This window comes from Coturnix japonica, chromosome 5 (assembly GCF_001577835.2).
Source record: "Coturnix japonica isolate 7356 chromosome 5, Coturnix japonica 2.1, whole genome shotgun sequence".
Classification (NCBI taxonomy): Eukaryota; Metazoa; Chordata; class Aves; order Galliformes; family Phasianidae; genus Coturnix; species Coturnix japonica.
The window spans coordinates 20,700,207-20,718,711 of NC_029520.1; the positions used below are offsets into that span (position 1 = coordinate 20,700,207).

The following is an 18,505-nucleotide window of genomic DNA, read 5'->3' on the forward strand; positions in this document are numbered from 1 at the left end:
AGTCTTACAAAGATTTTGGTGCCTGCAAGAGAGCAGAAATAAGTCTTTCACAGCATACTGGATGCACTGATATAGTGTGCTGAGGATAAAGATCTGAGATGGATGCTGTCTAGGTTTCTTATGAGACCACAGAAATGCAGTGGCTGTTGGACAGGCCTTGTTCAAAGCATCTCTGGCACTGTACCTTCACAGTTGTGTGAAGAGAAGGATGAAAACCAAAAGGATGTGGCTAAGTAGGCAATTGGCTCTGAATTGCTAGTACTACTTCTCAGGGAAAGAGAAAAGTAGTTAGAGACCCAAGCAACAGACATGAAACAAGCTTGGAGTTAGCTGTGACTTTACCTGTTATTCTAGGCCCAATTTTAGGAGAAATCAGTAGGTTTACACAATCTAATCAAAGATGTCAGTGTATAACCATTTGTATTTAAAGATCTTGTCTCTTTTAGAGCCATGTCCCATATAAAGCATCAGCTCTGTTATATGGTAACTGACCCCCGACTGAGTAACTTTGCTGTTTTGGTCTATTGCACATGAATGCAAAGATGACCTGACTTATGCTATGATAAACAGAGGAAACTGATGTTGTTAGCCTGGATGTTTCCAAACACTAAAACTAGCCTTTCAGGTAAGGTCAAAATAAAAACATAGAAGGGAGTGATAGAGGAAAAGGTGGCAGCAGGCTTCAATTCTTCAAAGTTTGATTTGGTTGTAATTAGGGATGGCAGTAGGTGGGTCCAGAACTGGTGGTGAGGACAGAAACAGCCAGTAGGCAGAACCCCTGGTTACAGTATAAACAACCTGAAATTCCACAGGACGAAGTCTGAACAGATTTGTTTGTCCTAGGAAAACATGACTGCTTGATCATAATGGCCTGCTTGAAGGCTGCCAGAAATAGTGACACACCATAGATTATGTGAATGTGTCTCCTAAAGAATGTTTGCACATCAGATTCTTGCCAAGAGCTGAATTAATGAACAGGAGAAAACATATCAGGAATAAAGAATTTCTCTGCCTTACTGTAGCTCGTAAATTTTTGTATGGCTCTTAGTTCTGGGTATCCAAACCCAAACAGATTAGTAAAAGAAAGCCTGTGTAAAGACAAACAAAACAACAACAAAGCCTTAGTGGTCTTCTATGAAAGTAATAGGTCTGCCTGGAGGCTTAGTTTTCCACAGAAGCAAATGCAAGTTGGTTTGTTGTTTTTTTTTAAGTGTAAAGGCTCTAGTTAAAACTTGTTATCTGTGCTTTTGAGTGGTTTTGTGTGAACAGAGAGATGCATCTTCCACAGGAACAACTCTAAAAGTATGGTGCAAAGCTTGAATTTTCTGTTAATGAGGAGTTTTTCTAGGAAGAAGCTGTTAAAGATTTTCTATGGCAGATCACACCCATTTCCCCAAAGCAGAAGCTGAGCTTGCTCGATCCATTAATAACTTGTCTGTCCTGTAGGCAGAATCTGTCTCAAAGCCTGTGGTGTTCATGGGCCAGCTGTGCTGTGGTCAGCCTCAAGCCTTTAGTGACAGTCCCACAGCCCCGTGTGGAGCTTGGGGCTGTTTGTGCTTTGGTTTACTTTCCATCCCATTTCCACATTTCACATCCTTGTGGCTGGTTTGCCACACCGAGGCAGGTACAAGTAGGTGTCAGTTCTGCACAGCAATCCCTGAGCTGTTAAACATCTTTCTGAATTCCCTTTGTTCCTGCTTTGTTTACAGATCTAGCCTAAGGCTGCCATTGTTGGGTGCTCAGCTTTATTTCAGGCATGTTCTACCTGACTGAAGTGTGGGCAAACTACACAACTTTGGGTTGCTTCAGTTGCATTTCCAGATCTGCTGTCTTTTTATTCATGGACAAGAGGCTGCAGAATTCCCTCCTGCTTGTGAGGAAAGCAGTGCTGGTGTTAAAATGGGCCTGAACGCTGCTTCTTGAAAAAGTAATTGCTCCTAGGTTAACCAAACACAGACTGGCAGGGATGCTCCATGGTGGTTATGGGGCTGAAACTGAGGCAATGCCAGTGCTGCCACAACTCCAGCATCACTTATGGAAAAATGACTAAACAACAGGACTGCAGTGGATTTTACCAGAACAAATTTCAGACTCAGTCACTTTCTCAATTGCTTTTAAGACATCCATTTTACTGTCTGGGTCATCCTGCCTGTCTGATAATCCTACTTGCTGAGGTTCATGGTTTGTTGTCAGTCTCCCCAGCTTAAAGTAATTACAGCTGCAGCTTGAGACTTCCTTTCTCTTGAAGCATTCCAATGCTCAGCACCTTTCCCCTGTTAAGTGCAGAGGCCTGTAATCTCTCCTCTTAAAGTCTCAGTGCTTTCACTGGGTCCAGCTATTTATAGATCTTATGATCCCTTCCTCTCTGAACTTCCCTTCTAGCATATCAGCTGGAAATCTTCTTCCAGGACCTGTATTCTTCCCCTTCGACTTCACAAACTCTTTCCTTCCTGAGTCTATTGTTCCTGCTTTCAGCAGGAGGCTGACACCAAAACAATCCCCATCCCCAGCTGTGAGCATACTGGCCCTTCCTCTCAAATTCTCCTCAGGGCTTCCCCACAGGTGCCACAGGGTTCCTAAGCAGTGCCACATCCACCATCCTTTGTATGTTTGTCTCACTTGATGGCCCTGCAACCTTCCTACGCATTGTGACCACCCACAGAGCTGAACCACTGCTACCTACTCCCCACCCAAATGGCAGTTCACGGGGGTGCTTATGTGCACTGATAGTTGTTGGTTTTCAAAAGAGCATCTGAGTAAAAAACAGCTTTCTCATTTTTCATCGCTTATGTTTTATTTTCCTTAGTGCTGCCTGCCTTGGGTCACTGTCTTCCCCTTCAGGCGAGCTTCCTCTCTGTCTTGTAGGCAACAAGTCCCTGTGCTAATGGGATTCAGTTTAGAAAACTCTGCTGAGTGAGGTAACTTGCAGGGAACAGAGTTGACATGTTTGCTGGAGAAGGTCACATCTGACAGGAGGAGAGCCCTGCTGGCTCTGTCCTCCAGCAAATCAGTGCTTGTGCTGCATGGGCTACCTTCAAAGGAAGCAGTGAACAATTTGAGAAACTCCAAAACAGGTCCATTGCTCTGTTGTGAACAAGGAGGTGCTTCCCTCACTTTAGTACACTCTCTTTTTTCCCCTGCAAGTAAGTCACTTGATTTTTTTTGGCTTACCTAATTCTAACATTAAAGTTTTTCAGTAAAGCATCTCAAAACTTGAGAAGGCACTAATTCTATCATCAACTACCAGGTGGCCTGTTCCAGGATTGTGGGCTGACAGTTAAGCTAGTCCTGACAACCCAAGACCAACATAAACCACAGTTCTCAAAGGCAGTAGCTTTTGGATTTCTCATAATTTTAGGGTCTGTGAAACCAACTCCTCTGATGGCTGCTTGGTCTCTTGAGTTTCAGCTGCTGCAGATATTGAATGCAGGCAAGCAGCTCAAGGATGCAAGCAACCGCCTCACAGACATGCAAAGCCAAGTTGGCCTTGAAATGTTATGTCTCTGCTGCGCTCTTGCTGAACAGCTGGGAAGCACTGCTCCCTGTGTCTGACCTCCCTCTGTTTAAGCACAGCCCAGGGAACCCTCTCCTCCCACAGAGCACCCAGAAAATCAACACAGTCCTAATAGATAAACTGGCTGCTCACCTGATTGATAGGTTCCAGAGCCTGGAGCACACTGTGGAGAAAGGTGAGAAGCAGAGAAGATCAAAGTACACGAACTCCAACATGAGTGGTTGGATGCAGGAACATGGACTCCGTCGAGATGACATCAACATGAGATGACATCATTCATGGTGGCAGTGCCTTTGTTAGGGCAGTGGCATCTGACATTGTGAAGATGCTGGCACATAGGTATTGCTGTTGTATTGCTTGAGGACAAAACTGTACAGTAGCTCAACCCCACCACTGCTGTGGAAGGTAGCAAGGAAGATGTAGCTGAGGAGCACTATTTAGTATCCATGGAGTCCTGCTGCCACATGCAGGAAGACTTCTCCTACCACTGACACACTGCACTGTGTACCCCAGCTCCAAAGGCAGACGTCGCACGCCACAGGTTGTAATAGATCTGCTTCCCCAGTGGCACTGTTTCAAAGAGCATCAAACCTTACTGGAATTCTGTCCACAGCATGCAGGCTGCCTGCCAGGGCACTGAAGGCTCAGGGCTGGTACTGGTGCTGAACAGACACCTGCAACAGAGAACACAGGAAGCTGAAGGAGGAAGAGCTCATGAAACCATGACCTATGAAGAACAATAAGGAAGCAGCTACAGACCACCTGCTCCTATGTAATCTGAGGGGAAACAGACTTGGAAAATGCTCTCCTTCCCTTGGCAGGCTGCCTTGTTTTTCCATCAGAGAAGCTGATGGATTCCCATCCCTCTGGGGTTCAGAGAATACATTTCTCTCTTCATCCTTCTGAGAGGTTTTTTTTTTGTTTGCTTGTTTTTTGCTCTGTGCAAGGCCTCGTAATTAGGTTCCCTAAGGAAATTATATTCCCCATTGTCCCAGCTGTGCCACTTTCTTTCTTGTTCAACAGAATGTCTACCAAGGGAATGTCACCCAGATGCAACCTGGTTCCCATCCTTTTTGATCCAAGCTCCTCACTAACCTGATCAGATTTACAAGATGAAATGCTATGTGATACAAGCAACACTCCAGTCCCTGCACTGTTCTGTCACTCTCCGCTATTCATTTTTAGTTTCCTCGTTTCCTGCAACTCATTAATAGTGCTGGATACAGCAAACCTTGTCCTATTTATTAACCACCTCAAAAGGCTGAACACGTGTCTTATCAAACTATGACTAATGGCTAAGAAGTTTAATGACTGCCTTCTGGGAGGCAGATGTAACATCTACACCCTGCCTTGCTACGGGGTCTGGTTGAGGGTCTTCCTGCAGCTTTCTCCCCCTTCCAGCTGTATGGAAGACCCAACACATTTTCCCATTAAGCCAACAAATATTGTTTGTAATACATTCCCCTCTTGCATGCCATGCCCTCCCTGGCCTTGGACTCAGGTGCTTTTCCAGAAGTGCCCTCTCATGGCTGCAGAACAGCAGAGCCAAGTGCTAGAGATCTGTTATGCTTTAGGCAAACAGAGATTATACGACTGCAATGAGGCAGAAGGTCTGCACCTCTGCTAGGAGACTGTGCTTCTACCACTTCAATTTTTTAAATGTCTTAGGACAAGAATGATGTCTGCTAGTGAATCAGCCTTGCTGGTGCCAACTGCTGCTGTGTTTTGGGGGACCTAAGGGTGTGCATTGCTTCCTGGATTGCTCCTGTATGGGACAACACTGTGGGTCACTCTGAGAACAGTTAAGTTGATAATTAATAAATATGCAAACAGACACGGCACAGTGCATCATTGGGTGAGTGGGTAAAGAAGCAAGCCAGCCCTCTGGCTGCCAAAACAGACAGCCAAGGCATGGGCATCTGTACCAGCCTTCCTCACCCTCTCCCCCAAGCCACTATCCTGCATTTACCCTGCTGTCCCAGCTCAGCTGAACTGGCTGCACTCAGGTTTACAGCAGCTCCAGGCCCTGGGAGCTGCTGCAGCAGCAAAGCTGCAGTTTAGCCACCAAACAGAGGAGCATGGGGGGACCCTGTGGGGCTGCTGCAGAAAGCAGCGCTTCTGTTCTGCTTTCCAGGCTTCCTCCAGCACTGCCAAAGGCTCACCCTATCTCTAGCCAGCCTTGGGGCTTTACTCCCTCTCTGATTTTGTTTATGGCAATACAGCTCAGGGCCTGCTGACTGCCCAGTCTACCCACCTTGCTCCCACATGGTATGGGGAGCATGACTTTAAGCCACAGGGCATGTTATGACTGTCACCTGCTGAGCAGCCTGCCTGGAAGGACAGCTGTTATAGCACATCTCCAAACTGACCACTACAGCAATGTACAAAACACCCTACCCCCACCCCCAAGTACATCTGCTAGCTTTTCTCTGCTTTGGGGCATCCCCAAAGGCTCCCAGATCCCCAGCACATTTTGTGCCAGTCAGAGAGTTATTTTCAAACTATGTGCTTGAAAGCATTCAACAGTAACACCGGAAATAGGGTTACAATAGCAAAGCATAAAGACATAACATGTACATGCATACATACAGTTACTTAACAGCTGCTTCTCACTACCTCTTGAGTTACTCATGTATTGTGCTCCTTAATTTACATGCTTCTTCTACCCTTGCTGGCTTCTCTTCAAGCCACAACATTTGTTTGATTTGCAGTAAAACTGCCTAAGTTGTAAGCCTTAACAACACATTCACTCCACACGTAGCATAATAGCTCCTTATCTTAAATCTTGCCACAAGCATTGTATGCAGTCAGTGTGTGACGTGACTGCCTGCCTTTGTACAATACTCTTTCCAACAGAGACAGCTACTAATTACATTCTGTGTGGCACACTGGCAGACTGGTCTCAGTGTCTGTAAACGGGCTGTTTCAAAACAAACTACATATATATATATTTATACATATGATAGGCCTGTTTTAAGGGTTGCTCCTCTCTCCACACATCACTAGGTTCCTGATACCCCACCACTCACACTGTGACTCATGAGACACTGTCTCTCCCAGTTCTTTTTCAGGTAATGTAAGGTAGAAATAATATAAGGATGGTGGTAATAATACAAGAATGATGGTAATAGATATCCAAAGGTTATCTATAGGAAAAACTCACCAATACAGATGCCTTCAGTCTAGCTGGAAAATGCTGAGGCTGGTTATCCAATCTCCATGAAGGAGCAATCTCAAAGAGATGCTGCCTTAGTGGTGGTCAGCCCTTAAATGAGGTCTAGGAGAGGTGGAGTTGAGCTCCACTCCTTCCAGAAGCACAACTGAATTACCTTCACCTGTGCTCCCACAGCAGACCGACACTTGCCTCAGCTGATTAATCAGAGGTTCAGGCTGTGATTAATAGTTTCCCATACAGGTAGTTTACTGAATCTGCTGCATGTCCCCCCTCTTCATTCAGCAAAAGCATGAGAGGCCAATAGGTCTAAGCAGGAGGGCAGGATGCACACTCTCTCTCTTCTTCACAGTTATTCTGGTTCACGCTCTGGAAGGCAGTATAAGACAGCTAGGTCCCTTCTCCCTGCTGTCACCCTGCTTCCAGATGGGTCCCCAGAGGAGCACCTCCTTGGTTCAGTCCTAAAAGTGCAGGGCAGGTTTTATACCTACTGCAGCACTTCACTCCTCAGCTTCTCTAGCCCTCATCTGACATGTCCACTGCTTCTCATGCAGGGCCCTTGGGTTTTCTCTCTGCCACTTATCCTTCCACAGTAACCTCACACTCACAGGCAACAAGACTTCTGTGCTGACAAAGCATCCCCATTGGTATGGCACACTCCAAGAATGCACCTGGTTACCTTCCTTTGCTCTGCTGCATGATGCTAGAGAACAGCACTGACACTGGTAACACCGGCATCTCTCATTAGGAGGCTACAACTGGCTCAGAGTCTGGTGTCACAGCAGCCAGGAAGAAAAAGGCAAACTTCACACATGAAGTAGATGGACACGAAAGCTGAGGGCCAAAGAACAGGATGCCAGCTAGTTGTTCAGAAATTCAACAGCAAAGCACATGAGATGCAAGAGAAACAGACGCAGGAAATAGCAAGAACTGTGCAGCGACAGCACATGCTCACAGGGAACAGTCAGCAGCAGGAGGTCTTTCCTGTACTGACAGTGGCCACAAAAAGAAGCTGACTATTTCTCAGAGCAGCAGCATACTCTTCCTGCTGCTTTTATGTAAAACTGATGGACAGGATCGGCAGCCTTGCCAGGGCTTGGAGCAACCAGCATGGGCTGGAAAGCTTGCAAGGGACCTGACTGAGACAAAGCAGCTTAAGTAACCCTGCTGTAGCAATCCTGCCTGGGACACAGCACAGAGAGCATGAACCACATTCCCCTTCGTGAAGCAGAGGAGCCTGCACTCTCCCCACATGCCTCATAGTACAGACGGGCAGATACAATGTGTGATATTAACCGATAGACCTGAGGTCATTCCTCTTTCACTAACACTGCAAACAGACTGTGTCCTTCCTAATTCCTGCACAGCACATCCCTCAGGCAGCCAAACGTAAACTTCATCGGAGTAAAGCCAGCATAGGAGGGAAGCAGCATCACACTGCAGCACAATAGATGGGGACGGGGTAGAGCAAGTAACTCAGCCCTTGCAATGCCTGCTCTGCTTGCCATGCTCAGGTATTGCGGGGATGAGTCATGGTTGATGAAGGCACAGCCCTGTGGGAGCTGCCCTCAGCTCTTTTCTTCCCAGGGCACACGCAGCCCTTGCACCACTCAACGCTGGTTCTCCTGGTATGACTGCTAGGACAGCTGCACCATGAATGGGATCAGGGAACTCAGCTGGTTTAAAAATAGCCGTGACAAAAAGCTATCACTTACTTTTACCTAGATTGATTCCCCAGTACTGCTTGTGTAACCCCAGAAATGGCCATATAGAAGCATCCCCAAACTTTACAGGCCTTGCTAAGATCATGGGCCCTAGGCTCCCATGGCAATTAATTCTACCATCTATCTTGTGTATCGGTGGAAACATTAGAAATAAGTGACAAATATAAATAAAATAAACAAATATAAACAAAATAAGTGACAAATATAAACAAAATAAGCGCTCCCCCTGCCGGCGGGCACGGCACAGCCCGCCCCGCTGCCGGTTTGGGCTCGGGCGGTTCCCGTAGCCCCGCTGGCTCCTGCGCCCGTTGGGCCGTGCCGGGACCCGTCGACGCGGTGGCGTGTGGGAAGGAGAGATGATGGCGGCGGAGCCGAGCAAGACGGAGATCCAGACTCTTTTCAAGCGGCTCCGGGCGGCGCCGGCCAACAAGGTAACGGGCGGGGCCGGTTCTCTGCGGGACGGGGTCTGGGCGGCGGGGTCGGGGCCCGTGTGAACGGGGCTGTGGCTCAGCCCGGCCGTCCTTCTGTCCCCTCCAGTCGTGCTTCGACTGCGGCGCCAAGAACCCGAGCTGGGCCAGCATCACCTACGGGGTGTTCCTGTGCATCGACTGCTCCGGCGTCCACCGCTCCCTGGGCGTGCACCTCAGCTTCATCAGGTGTGTGACGGCGGGGATCGGGGCTCCGGCGGGGAACAGATCGGTGGCCAGGCGGTGCTTTGTGCCCTGTGTCTGCTCGGCAGGGCAGCGTCGTGCTGTGCCCCTGGGTCTCGTGTAACAGCGTCTGCACCTGCTTTGGAGGAGTTGAAAGGAGGCCGTGCCGTGCGAGTCTAACGAGAGGCTTATAATAAAGCGGGCTGAGGGTCTGTTTGGCAACGCTGAGCGATGCAAAGAGCGTTGTTAGCAGGAATGTTGTACTCTCTTTTCTGTGTTGGCCCAGTGGGGAAGGTGGTTTTGTGTTTTCATCCCGCTGCGCTTGTTTTCTGTACCTGTTTTTACATGCTGAGTAACAGCGTGGTGATCATTGCCCGTGCAGAGATAAGTTGAGTAACCCTAACAGGACGTGCCGTGCCCTTGCTGCATTTGACCGTTTTGGGCTGCTTTGTCATGTGCTCTGACTGGATGGGTGGGATGGGCCGTGCGTGAGTCTGTGAGCTGTGGTGAGATCAGATGTGGGATGGAAGCTTTCCTGCTTTGGGCCCCACCTCTCAGCAAGCCGTACCAGTGAGACACCCTCTCAATTTGGATACCGTGGTATTTGGTATGAAGCTGAAGCTGACTTTGTTCCTTGCTTTTAAAGTTTGGATTAATTCCTGATAAGAGCAAAGAATTCACTGAGATGTGCTTTCCCCCTTTGCCTCCTGTACGCTGGTGGAACAGAAGGGGGATCTCTGTTCTAGCTTGGAGCGTGCTTTTGCATTTGGCACACCTGTCTATCATTAACAGCAGTAATTTGTTCTCATGCAGGTCCACAGAGCTTGATTCTAACTGGAACTGGTTCCAGCTGAGGTGTATGCAAGTGGGCAGCAATGCCAACGCGGTGAGGAACTTCCATAGGCATTTTGCTTGCTTTCTCTATTGCTAATCCATATCCTCAGTTTCTTGCCCCTTTATTTTGTGTGGCTTTCTGGGTACCAACCTTTCTTTCTCTCTCTTTTCTTTTTCTTTGAAACGTGTAATGAGGCCAGGCATTTGTTAGGTGCACTTAGAAGTCAGCCTGCGACCTATACATGTATTGTTTTCTGGTATGCAGATCAGTCATTTACTGACACTTTCTTTATATGAAGGGCATGGTCCCCTTAATCAAAAGGAGTTAGTAACACTGATCACTTGGGCAGCTCTTGCTCAGCATGGTGACAGAAGCGTTCCTCTGGGAATGAAAGGGATTGTTCACATCCCTCTGGGGTTTGAATGAGACTTCTTGGGGGAAACTGAGTTGATCAGTGCAAGCTTCATGCCATGTGCTCAGTATTGTATCTCCTGTCTTTGGGAAGCTTCTCGTTCTTGTAGTTTTTGTGCCATGTCTAATTGCTGCTTGAGTATGACATAGCAGCAAGGAGACTAAATGTTCTTCTCTTTTTAGACTGCTTTCTTCCACCAGCATGGCTGCACTACAACAGATGCCAATGCTAAGTATAACAGTCGAGCTGCCCAGATGTACAGAGAGAAGATCCGGCAGCTGGCAAGTGCTGCCATGGCCAAGTACGGCACTGATGTAAGTCCAAGCAGTTCTCTACTGTTAGGCACGTAGCACTTCATGCTGAGTCTTGTAGGATAGCTTCTTTTTAATTCTCTTCTCTTCAGTTGCTCATAGATGGACTCAGTGGAGCCCCTGGGCATTCCCCTGACAAGAGCGATGCTGATTTCTTCATGGAACACACACAGGTGGGAAGAATTGCTTAAACCAGATAGCTTTAACAGCTTTCAGGTAACCAGCTGTTTGCCCAGGAACCTGCATTGGCAGTAGGAGCAGTTCTGCTTAGTTTAGGATTCTAAACTGTACACACGTTCAGTAGTAACACAGAACAACTAAGATTCATTCAGACATCAGTCTGGAATGTAGTCCACAGATATAAATATTTCTGTATGGATCCTCAATACCTGCACCTTTTCTCTTTGAGAACGTCTTCAAGGAATCTCCCTGGATAATGCAGGGTCTCTCTGGTCAGTTAAAGCAAGGGTTGGCTATTACTTTGAACATCTGGTTTAGTTGGGTTTCCAGTGGAAGTGGATTTGATCAACTGCTTGTACAATGCTCTGTTATTCCTTGTGGTTTTCCATTCTGCTATTTTATTTTATTTTATTTATTTTATTTTATTTTATTTTATTTTATTTTATTTTATTTTATTATCTCAGTAAAGGAACATAGGCTTGTGTCATCTTCAGTGAGGGCACAGTCAGTTGTTTGGAACACGTTTCTAAACCTTAAGCTGAATCAAGGCTTCTGAACTAGAAGTAAGTTCAGGTTTATGAGATGTATTCATCCTCTGCAAATCATTAGAGTGATTTTCTCCTTACAGTCTTCCAGAACCTGGGATGTAGCAGATGCCAGCCAGAATCCTGCACAGTCTTCCTTGGAAATGGAAAAAGCACCAAAGTCATCAGAAAGCAGTGAAGCATCACGTGAGTTCTCTGCTGAATAATTTTCTCAAGAACCTGACTTCATTTCCAGGAGACCACAGTTCTGTATCACAGTTGGAAAGGCTTGTTTCAGGCTTGAAGGAATGGAAGCTCTGTGTGCTGTCTGAAAATGGCATGTGAATATAAAGCAGAAAACTGTTTCTAGGATGCGTTATGAAAAAAATCAAGAGTCTGGGAGCACAACAGTAATTAGAAACAACTTTGTATATTCTCTTTCAGAGCGTTTTCTGTCTTTTAATATGTTGAGAACACTGCAGAGTGTGTAACTTGCTCTGTGGAAATCTAAGGTAGTTGTGCTTGGGAAGGTGCAGCTCTCAACATGGAACTTAGCTTGGTTTGGTTGCTGTGGGGCACAGAAGTTAGCAGAGAGATAGTGAAACTTAGCATGCTGTGAGAATAAAGGAGTTAAGAGTATCTCACACAGAGGGTGGTGACGTGCTGGAACAGGTTACCCATGAAGGCTGTGGATGTCCCATCCCTGGAGGCATTCGGGGCCAGGCTGGATGTGGCTCTGGGCCACATCCTGGTCCAGTGGTTGGTGGCCTTGCACATAGCAGGGATGTTGAAACTCTATGATCATTGTGGTCCTTTTCAATTCATGCCATTCTATGATATGATTCTATGATCTCTGAATGTATTCTTCTGTTCTTGTGCCTGCAGATCCGAGCCAAGGCCCATCAATTGACTTGTTGAGCACATCTCCTAAAGCTCCTATAGGTAAGTAAGATTCTTTAGGATCTCTTAGGTCAGTTTTGCTGTTACACCTGCTGCTCAGTAGTAAGCTTAGTGGAGCTGGAACTGATGAACCTATTTTCAGAATGTTGAAAGGAGCTTATCTTCCTTTGGAAGCAATACTGAGTATTTCTGTAAATCTCCACAACAATCCACAGCTTATTGGAGGTTATCTTGCTCCTTTGGCTGATGATGTTCAAGGATATCTCATCTCAAAAGTTTGTTTGCATTTTGGGGCTTTGAACCAGAACTTGGTATTTTCGTATCTGGAACTTGGCTGATCAAGGCCACGTGGCTGGTTTGTGTTTTGTTTTGCTTTTTCCTCCAGAAACTTGGAAGCAAGTAATTCTTTAGCTTGTTGACTAACAGGAATTTATATCTGATTGTCCCAACCATTGCTCTCCTGTCTGCACAAAGCATTTTGCTGAGCTTTTCTTACCAAGAGTATGCTCATAGCCCACAGTGGGCTTCATCCTGGGTGGAAAGGCTACATCCTGAAGTATCCATTCATTCCCCATATTTGTTTCTTCTCAGACATGTCCATGTACCTGTCATCACAGGAGCCTGCTCCTGCCAGAGGTAACTGGCTAACAGGTGGCCTGCGCTGGCTGCTTATCACAACTCTGCCTGTCCATTTTGTGATTCTGCCTTCAAATCTAACTTTAGCTTCTTTTGCTTAGAGGGAGAGAATGAGCCAAAGCTTACATGTATCATATTGGGATCTAAGCTAAATATTGTTTCTCTGTTGCTATTTAAAAAACCCCATCTCCTTGCAGTAATAAAATCAAACAAGTTCTAAACGGTGAGATGAAAATAGTATCAGATAGGGAATTTGGACATCCATCTCAATGCTTTAAAAATTATGGTAAAATTAGAAAAGATCATTCTCAGCAGCCTGCCCAGTATCTCAAGTGTGGATTGACAAAAGTCATGTGGATGTAGGAAGTAGGGAGATAAAAGCCCAACAAGGGCAATCAGATTATGGAACTATGCAATGGTAAAAGCTGGAAAAGTGTCATAGGAAATCCCTCTTTATGCTTGCTTTGTTCTTACACTTTTTCCACAGGCATCTGCTGCTTGGCTGGACCTTGGCTGTTTTTACAGGCGTGGTGTGCCTTATCCCCTCATATTAACAGCTTTCTGATACAAGGTGTTGAGAAACCTGTTGCTTCTATAGCACAATACATTTGGTCCATTTTTTTGCTGGTGGTTTGTACATGTAAATGTAGCCTTAGGGTTCTTGTTTCTTTGTCCCTAAGGCACTGGTGAGACGCTGTGCATCAATTGGCTTTGAAGGTTTGTTCTCTTGGATTTATGTACAAAGTAAATCTTGTGCCTCTAGCAACCCTGATCTGTACTGGATAGGGTCACCAACCATATAACACTTGAAGGCACTTTCTGAACGCCTTACAGGTTTCTCCAGGGATGGATATGCTTCTCCAGGTCACTGGCCTGCAAATGTGGAGCTTTTCAGTGCATTTTTCTTGGCTGAGTGAAGTGTTAAATGAAGCTGCATGGTGTGCCCTGGACTCTATAGCAGCTGGACTGTGGTGGATGTTTGTGAGGGTTCCTGATTTATTTTGGCTTCTTAAAGTAATTCGCTTCTGCTTATTTGCTGCTTTGCTTCTCTTGCAGACCTTAAATCCTCCCTCATTGGAAAGAAGAAGCCAGGAGCTGCCAAGAAGGGGGTATGTTGGAGTTCCTATTTTCTGGAGAGGCAGCAGAGCACATCTCATATTACTGCTGTCCTTTCCCTGATCCTTTCCTTTCTGCCCTTAACCAAGCTGTCTACTGAGAGATACTTTTGGGGAAGGCAGAGCTTTATCTCATTGCCTCTTTTGAAAGATAGCTTTTATATTAATAGAAAAAAATAGACCTTGTTATGGTCTGGAGTGTACTGTGGCTGATCTCTTAGCACTTGCTGCTGGAGGGTGAACTCGTGTGTGTTTTTCCATGTTGTGTTGCAGGCAGTACTGCACCTGTACACAGCGACTACACAGGGAGACTGACTTTTCTATGTTTTTGTTGTTGTTGTTTGTTTGTTTGTTTGTTTGAAGTTGGGTGCCAAAAAAGGTCTTGGAGCCCAGAAAGTGAGTAGCCAGAGCTTCACTGAGATTGAGCGGCAAGCTCAGGTGGCAGAGCAGCTGAGGGAGCAGCAGGCAGTGGAGTCCAGGAAACAAGCAGAGGAATCCATGTAAGTGCCCTGTTCTGAATATCTTTCATATGTAAAGCAGAGATAATGTGGCTGATGCTGATCACTCCAGGACCACCTAATATGAAAACATCCTGCATAGTAGGATGAGCAGCAACCATAAGCCAAAGTGGTCATTGTAACAAGGCAGAAGTTATGCTGCCATATTTTATTCAGATTTTTACCTCTGGAAGAATTTAAGGAACAGATGTGGAAGTATTTGATTTTTCTGTTTACCTTGGGACAGGATTGAGGAAGCCAAACTGGATGAGATGTTGTTGTACCTCTGTCTGGGGGTGGGGAAGCAATGCCTACATCATGGAAATCAAGGATGGCTAGAAAAGAGTTGCATCTCAGAGTAAGGGAGACGAGAAGACAAGCTTTTGTGAAAGGACTTTTGGTCTGAGCTGTTATGGCAGCTGGTGTTTTGAAGGGTTATCAGGATTGTTTTTGCCCTTTTACGGTGTAGGCTAGGCTGAGGGAGAGGGTAAAGAGCTGGATCTCACCATAGTTCTTTCCTTCAGAGTCACCTCAATGCGACTGGCTTATCAGGAGCTGCAGCTTGATCGAAAGAAGGAAGAGAAAAAGCTTCAAAATCTTGAAGGGAAGAAGCGCGAACAAGCAGAGAGGCTAGGCATGGGCTTGGTGTCAAGAAGGTATGGCTGTGGATGGCATAGGATAGATGGAGGTGCTTTGAAACCACCCTGCTCTAGAATAGTTTCATAAGCAGTTGCTTGCTGCTCCTGTGATGCAAAAGGAGCTGGTAAAAGCGCTTGCATGCCGGACTGTCTAAAAATACTTTGGGCCCCAGAAGCAATGGAACCTGTTCAAAGGTTCTAATTCTCAATTGAGCTTTTCCAAAGGTGCATATGGCCGGTCAGTGCGTAGTTCTAGAGCCTTGCTGCTCGACAGATGTCCCTGTGTAGGCAGACATGTCCTCCTACCACCTTTGAGAAGGAGACTTGGAACTTCTAATGGAGTCAAGCCAGATATGTGGTGAATGTTTCCTACAGCTCTCCCTTTAGGCATGTGGCACTTGCCCTGTCTGTAAAGGTGATGTCCAGTTTTAGGGAGACAGGTTGTAGCAGCTGGATGCAGTCATACTTGTCAGCCCTAACTGCCTGTTTCTTGTGCTAGTTCTGTTTCACACTCAGTGATGTCTGAGATGCAAGTAATTGAGCAGGAGACGCCACTGGCTGCAAAGTCTTCCCGTTCCCAATTGGACTTATTTGAAGATGGCGGAGGCTTCACATCTGGACCCCCCAAGTAAGATTGAGCTTCAGTATAGTCTTTGGCTTATTCCCAAACACAATATCTGTCCTAAATTACCCATTTTTGGTATTTAGGTACAAATATAATCCCTTCTCATTTGAAGATGCCTTTGGCTCACGATGGGATACAGACTCCTCATGGGGTATGGACAAAGATGAGGAACCAGAGGTGACAGTTTCCAGTATTCGTCCAATTTCAGAGAGGTAAAGCAGCCACCGATGTTTCTGTACCTTCATTGTATATAAGAGCTGTAGGAGAGATGCTACTGTATTTTGACAGAATCTGAGCCATGTACTGCAGAAGATAACATACATAAATAATCCTGAGAAAATGAGCTTTCGCTAAAAGACTAATTCATTTCTATGCCTGTTGAATCCCAGTCTTTATAGTTATGAAATTTAACTGCCCTGAAGATGGGAGAGGAGCTCCCTGATAGTAGCTAGTGCCTGGGGCTTTGTTGCTTGTCTTTGATCAGATAGGATCTGAGAGAGAAGTCTTCCCTTACTGTGTTGCTGAGCTGAAGCTATCTCTTGTTGTTTCCTCAGGCCTACCAGTAGGCGGGATGTGGAGAACAGGACAGCAGTTGTGGAATCTAATGAAGCTCGGCAGAAGTTTGCAGGGGCTAAAGCCATCTCTTCAGATATGTTCTTTGGGCGGGAAGCAGATGCTGAGGTACATGTACTCCGCAGTGCTTCATTTGGTACACCTCTGACTTTATCTTCTCCTGTTTGCGCAGGCTGTACCCCTTCTTTACTTTTTTTGGTCTTCCTTTCTCCTGCAGTATGAAGCCAGGTCCCGACTACAGCAGCTCTCGGGCAGCAGTGCTATCAGCTCCGCAGACCTGTTTGGAGAGGCTGAGAATGCACACTCAGGTTTGTTAATGCTGGAGAGTGGGGTGTAGAGGCAGCTTTGGAGGACCTAGACTGGGGAGGGGTCAGGGTGCTCTCTGATGCTGGGGAACTCCAGTCTCACTTGTGCTGGTTCTCGTAGGTGGTGTATCAATCGGAAATGTTCTGCCTGCTGCTGATATTGCACAGTTTAAGCAAGGAGTGAAGTCAGTTGCTGGCAAGATGGCTGTCCTAGCCAATGGGGTGATGAACTCCCTCCAGGTGAGGCTGTGTTACAGGTTATGTTACTTCATCTACGCTCTAGTCATGCTTAGGTGCTTTAACCATATCCTGACTTCCACTGGGATTATTGCCGTCTTCTCAAATTGCATGGAAAGCGCCAGGTACAGATGCACCTTTTGTATCTGAGGACTCAATAGCTGAGCAATTCCAGGTGCCCAGTGAACACTACTTGGACAGCCTTACACTCCTGCTGTGGACAGGTTATTGTGTTATGTCTGTTATGTCAGATAAATCCTAGGTGGAGCTTAAAATCTCAGCCTATTGTACCTCCTATCTTGGCATGTTTTCTGTCTTGATGTAAATTTTCACTGACCTCTTATCTCTTGTTTGCATTCCAGTCCCAAACACCCTAAGACCTTGTTTTTTGCCTCTTTAGAGTTGGTGCAGCATTGCATTGTGGTAACTTGGTGTGTTTCCTCCCCAGGATCGTTATGGCTCATATTGATGACCCAAGGACTGCAACTCACAGGGAAGCCAGCAAGAGGCACCGATGCCACTTTTGCCTGGAGTATACTCTGCAGGATTGTCTTAGTTTATCTGGGGTGGGTGGGGAAGGGAGAAGGAAAGCACAAGGGTTCAGCACGTGGCTGTACGCAGGATGCTTTCCAAATATCTCTGGATTCCACACTGTATTAAAATTCAATGTGCCCTCAACCCACTGCTATTCACTAGCCAGTGGAGACTGGGGTAACCTCACTGCTGTGAAAGATAAGATGGGAACTCCTGTGGCTGCCCTCATCAGTGCTGCTGTCCTTCTTGGCCCATACCTTAGCTCACCATATGATAGAGGAAACAGGGATGCTGTATTTCTGAATGTGGTGTTACCTCGTCCTCATGGACATGAGTGTGGTTTCTTGTTCTGCTCAGTGCTTCTTTTGCCTGTTTCCATGCAGGCTGGTGTTGCAGATCACATCACCAGTAAGACATTTTCAGCTGCAAGGTTCTAGTGTGCATGGTAATCCATGGTGTCACGGATTCCTCTGTATTTTCAGGGTCTGCTTTGTACCATGGGGTAATCCTTCCTATTGTCTTGTAAACCAGCATGTATTGATGCAGGAGAACAAATCAAAGCAAAGATTATTTTTTTAGCTTCTAATCATATCAACAACAACAAAGTCCCAGGTACTGAAGTATGGTAGGGATGTTTGCTGGACCACTGGCTAGTGTGTTGCCCAGCCATACTTTACTTCCAGACTTGGACAGAGAAAAAAGTCCTGACCTCTGACTTTACTGAAGTGTGTTGTGGGTGAGGGAGGCTGCATGAGGACTGTTATTTTTGTCCTGCTCAGGTTGACTCTTTGCTCCTGACTGTGTTTTTAACAAGAGCTATTTTCAGGTATCTTTGACTATGCAGTTGAGGATGGAATAGCCCTTTATCCCCTATTAAGTGCTCTACAGTTGAAAAAGAACTGTATTAGCAAAACAAGAGGCTGGGTCTTTTTATTCTGTGGCTTCCCATCAAGAAACCTCCAGGGTTGGATCCCAACCTTATCCCATCTTTTTGTAGGCCTGAGCCGGATTTGTGTGGTGGGAGCCAAAAGGGCTGCGGTACCTGCAAGTCCTGCTGCCTCAGCAGCTGCCCTGCCTCTACCTGCATGGTGGGGCCATGTGGCTGCCTGGGGAGTGGGAGAGG

At 46.3% G+C, this 18,505-nt stretch overlaps 3 protein-coding genes across 5 annotated transcripts in view; 1 reads left to right on the forward strand and 2 right to left on the reverse strand.

The window, feature by feature from the left end:
* The window catches only part of DDB2 (damage specific DNA binding protein 2), a 40,079-nt gene extending 36,320 nt beyond the window's left edge, over window positions 1-3,759 (reverse strand). Inside the window, exon 1 of the mRNA XM_015864292.2 lies at window positions 3,647-3,759. The gene's annotated coding sequence lies outside the window, so the exon portion shown is untranslated. The remainder of the gene's footprint in view (window positions 1-3,646) is intronic.
* Window positions 3,760-4,083: 324 nt separating this feature from the next.
* Window positions 4,084-18,505, reverse strand: part of C5H11orf49 (chromosome 5 C11orf49 homolog) — a 91,125-nt gene continuing 76,703 nt past the window's right edge. Inside the window, exon 10 of one of the 2 annotated variants that reach the window (XM_015864311.2) lies at window positions 4,084-4,188. The gene's annotated coding sequence lies outside the window, so the exon portion shown is untranslated. Of the gene's footprint in view, window positions 4,189-10,076; window positions 11,891-18,505 lie in introns of those variants that run through there. The other variant, XM_032444683.1, reaches the window with a different exon arrangement.
* On the forward strand, window positions 8,706-18,211 carry ARFGAP2 (ADP ribosylation factor GTPase activating protein 2). Of its 2 annotated transcripts, XM_015864290.2 has the most exons (17): window positions 8,706-8,841; window positions 8,948-9,066; window positions 9,874-9,946; window positions 10,490-10,621; window positions 10,711-10,791; window positions 11,427-11,529; window positions 12,208-12,264; window positions 12,814-12,858; window positions 13,915-13,967; window positions 14,337-14,473; window positions 14,995-15,126; window positions 15,608-15,736; window positions 15,817-15,945; window positions 16,288-16,414; window positions 16,524-16,614; window positions 16,733-16,851; window positions 17,297-18,211. In XM_015864290.2, the coding sequence occupies exons 1-17, from the start codon at window positions 8,767-8,769 to the stop codon at window positions 17,315-17,317; spliced, it is 1,623 nt and encodes a 540-aa protein (XP_015719776.1). In that variant the 5' UTR covers window positions 8,706-8,766; the 3' UTR covers window positions 17,318-18,211. The 2 variants fall into 2 exon arrangements, with proteins under 2 accessions (XP_015719776.1, XP_015719777.1); XM_015864291.2 differs by lacking the exon at window positions 12,814-12,858.

What these genes read in the sequence shown, in the direction of transcription:
- ARFGAP2 (XM_015864290.2), top strand. Translation starts at nt 8,767, where the DNA reads ATGATGGCGGCGGAGCCGAGCAAGACGGAGATCCAGACTCTTTTCAAG. An exon ending in AGAAAGCAGTGAAGCATCAC is followed by an intron (nt 11,530 to 12,207) that starts GTGAGTTCTCTG and finishes TTGTGCCTGCAG; the next exon opens with ATCCGAGCCAAGGCCCATCA. An exon ending in GGCTGAGAATGCACACTCAG is followed by an intron (nt 16,615 to 16,732) that starts GTTTGTTAATGC and finishes TGGTTCTCGTAG; the next exon opens with GTGGTGTATCAATCGGAAAT.